Source organism: Alligator sinensis, unplaced genomic scaffold (genome assembly GCF_000455745.1).
Source record: "Alligator sinensis unplaced genomic scaffold, ASM45574v1 scaffold128_1, whole genome shotgun sequence".
Lineage (NCBI taxonomy): Eukaryota > Metazoa > Chordata > Crocodylia > Alligatoridae > Alligator > Alligator sinensis.
In genome coordinates, this window is record NW_005842968.1 from 438,696 (window position 1) to 440,055 (window position 1,360).

Sequence of the window (1,360 nt, forward strand, 5' to 3'; positions counted from 1 at the left end):
CCCGCGCCCCGGGCCCTGCGGTGCCCCTCACCCCCGGCCCGCAGCGCCCCTGGCGGTCGTGCTGGGTGCAGCTGGCCCGGCGGTCACGTGATTTCGGGGAAAGGGAGTGGAGCCTCAGAGGCGGCCGGGCTGCGCCGGGCGGGGGTCGGGCCGGGCCGGGGCAGAGGGACAGGACACCCGCGCAGACAGAGCGACGGGCGGGCACTGCCAGGTTCGTAAGGGGGTTTTGCCTGCTGCCCCAGCTGGGACCGGGACCGGGGGCTGGGGGCATTGGGGTGCAGGTTCCCCGGACAGGGACATTCCACGGGGCCTCGGCCCTATTGTGCAAGGGCCAGTGGCAGTGCCCGGCACTGGAGCCCCAGTGCCCCTCACTGCCGACCCTGCGCCCCCCCATCCCAATTGGTGCCCCTCACTCCCGACCCGCAGCCCCCGCCTCCCCCCACGGTGCCCCTCGCTCCTGCCGCGCTGCCCGCAGGATGGCGTCGAGTCAGGTGCGCTCCACACGGCGCCTGCGGCAGTGGGTGCTGGAGCAGCTGGCCAGCGGGCAGTTCCCAGGGGTGGTCTGGGACGACCCCCCCGACTGCACCATGTTCCGCATCCCCTGGAAGCATGCGGGGAAGCAGGATTTTCGGGACGACGAGGACGCGGCCTTTTTCAAGGTACATGCCAGTGACACACTAGCAACATGCCAGTGACATGCTAGTAACATGCCAGCCACACACTAGCATAGCAGTATATGTGGGTGGCACACTGGAAGCCAGGACAGTACTGTGCCACTAATATGCTAAGGAGGTGCCAGTGAAACGCCAGATTACATGCTACTGACATGCAAGTGTCACACTAGCAACACGTCATTCGGTTAATCTCGTGTCAGCCACATCCCAGCCACACACTGAGGACGCATTAGCCACAGGCCTGGTAGCACTTCAGCCACATGTCAACAACAAGACAATGACACGTCATCCCAGCACTCTTGAACCCCGTCACATGTGCCCACCATATGCTGCTAACACAGCAACCATATGCCCCCCCCAACGCTGGCACTGTGCCAAGATGTGCCAGGGACTCCTCCCCCCAGCACTATTGACATGCCAGCCATGCTCCACAATGCTCCCCCACCACATGCGTCCCTCTCCAGCAGCTGTGAACCAGCAGCTAGACACTACCACCACGCCAGGCACATACTAAGCACATATCCACCTGGAGGGTTTGGAGTGTGGGCGGAGGCAGAGTAGGGGTGTGGGTGGCTGGGGTGTGTGTGTGAGGGGTGGGGACATAGGGTCCAGGGGGCTCCATGGCAGTGTTGGGCGGGTTAGGAGGGTATCAAGGGAGTCCATGGAGGGGCCTGGTGGGTGAGGGG

At 64.5% G+C, this 1,360-nt stretch overlaps 1 protein-coding gene across 1 annotated transcript in view; it reads left to right on the forward strand.

The window, feature by feature from the left end:
• Positions 1 to 2: 2 nt before the first annotated feature.
• Positions 3 to 1,360, forward strand: part of IRF9 (interferon regulatory factor 9) — a gene marked incomplete at its 5' end in the record, with an annotated part of 4,894 nt that continues 3,536 nt past the window's right edge. The window contains 2 exons of the mRNA XM_025192814.1: positions 3 to 211; positions 476 to 659. Of these exons, the coding sequence (XP_025048599.1) occupies positions 3 to 211; positions 476 to 659 (393 nt within the window). The remainder of the gene's footprint in view (positions 212 to 475; positions 660 to 1,360) is intronic.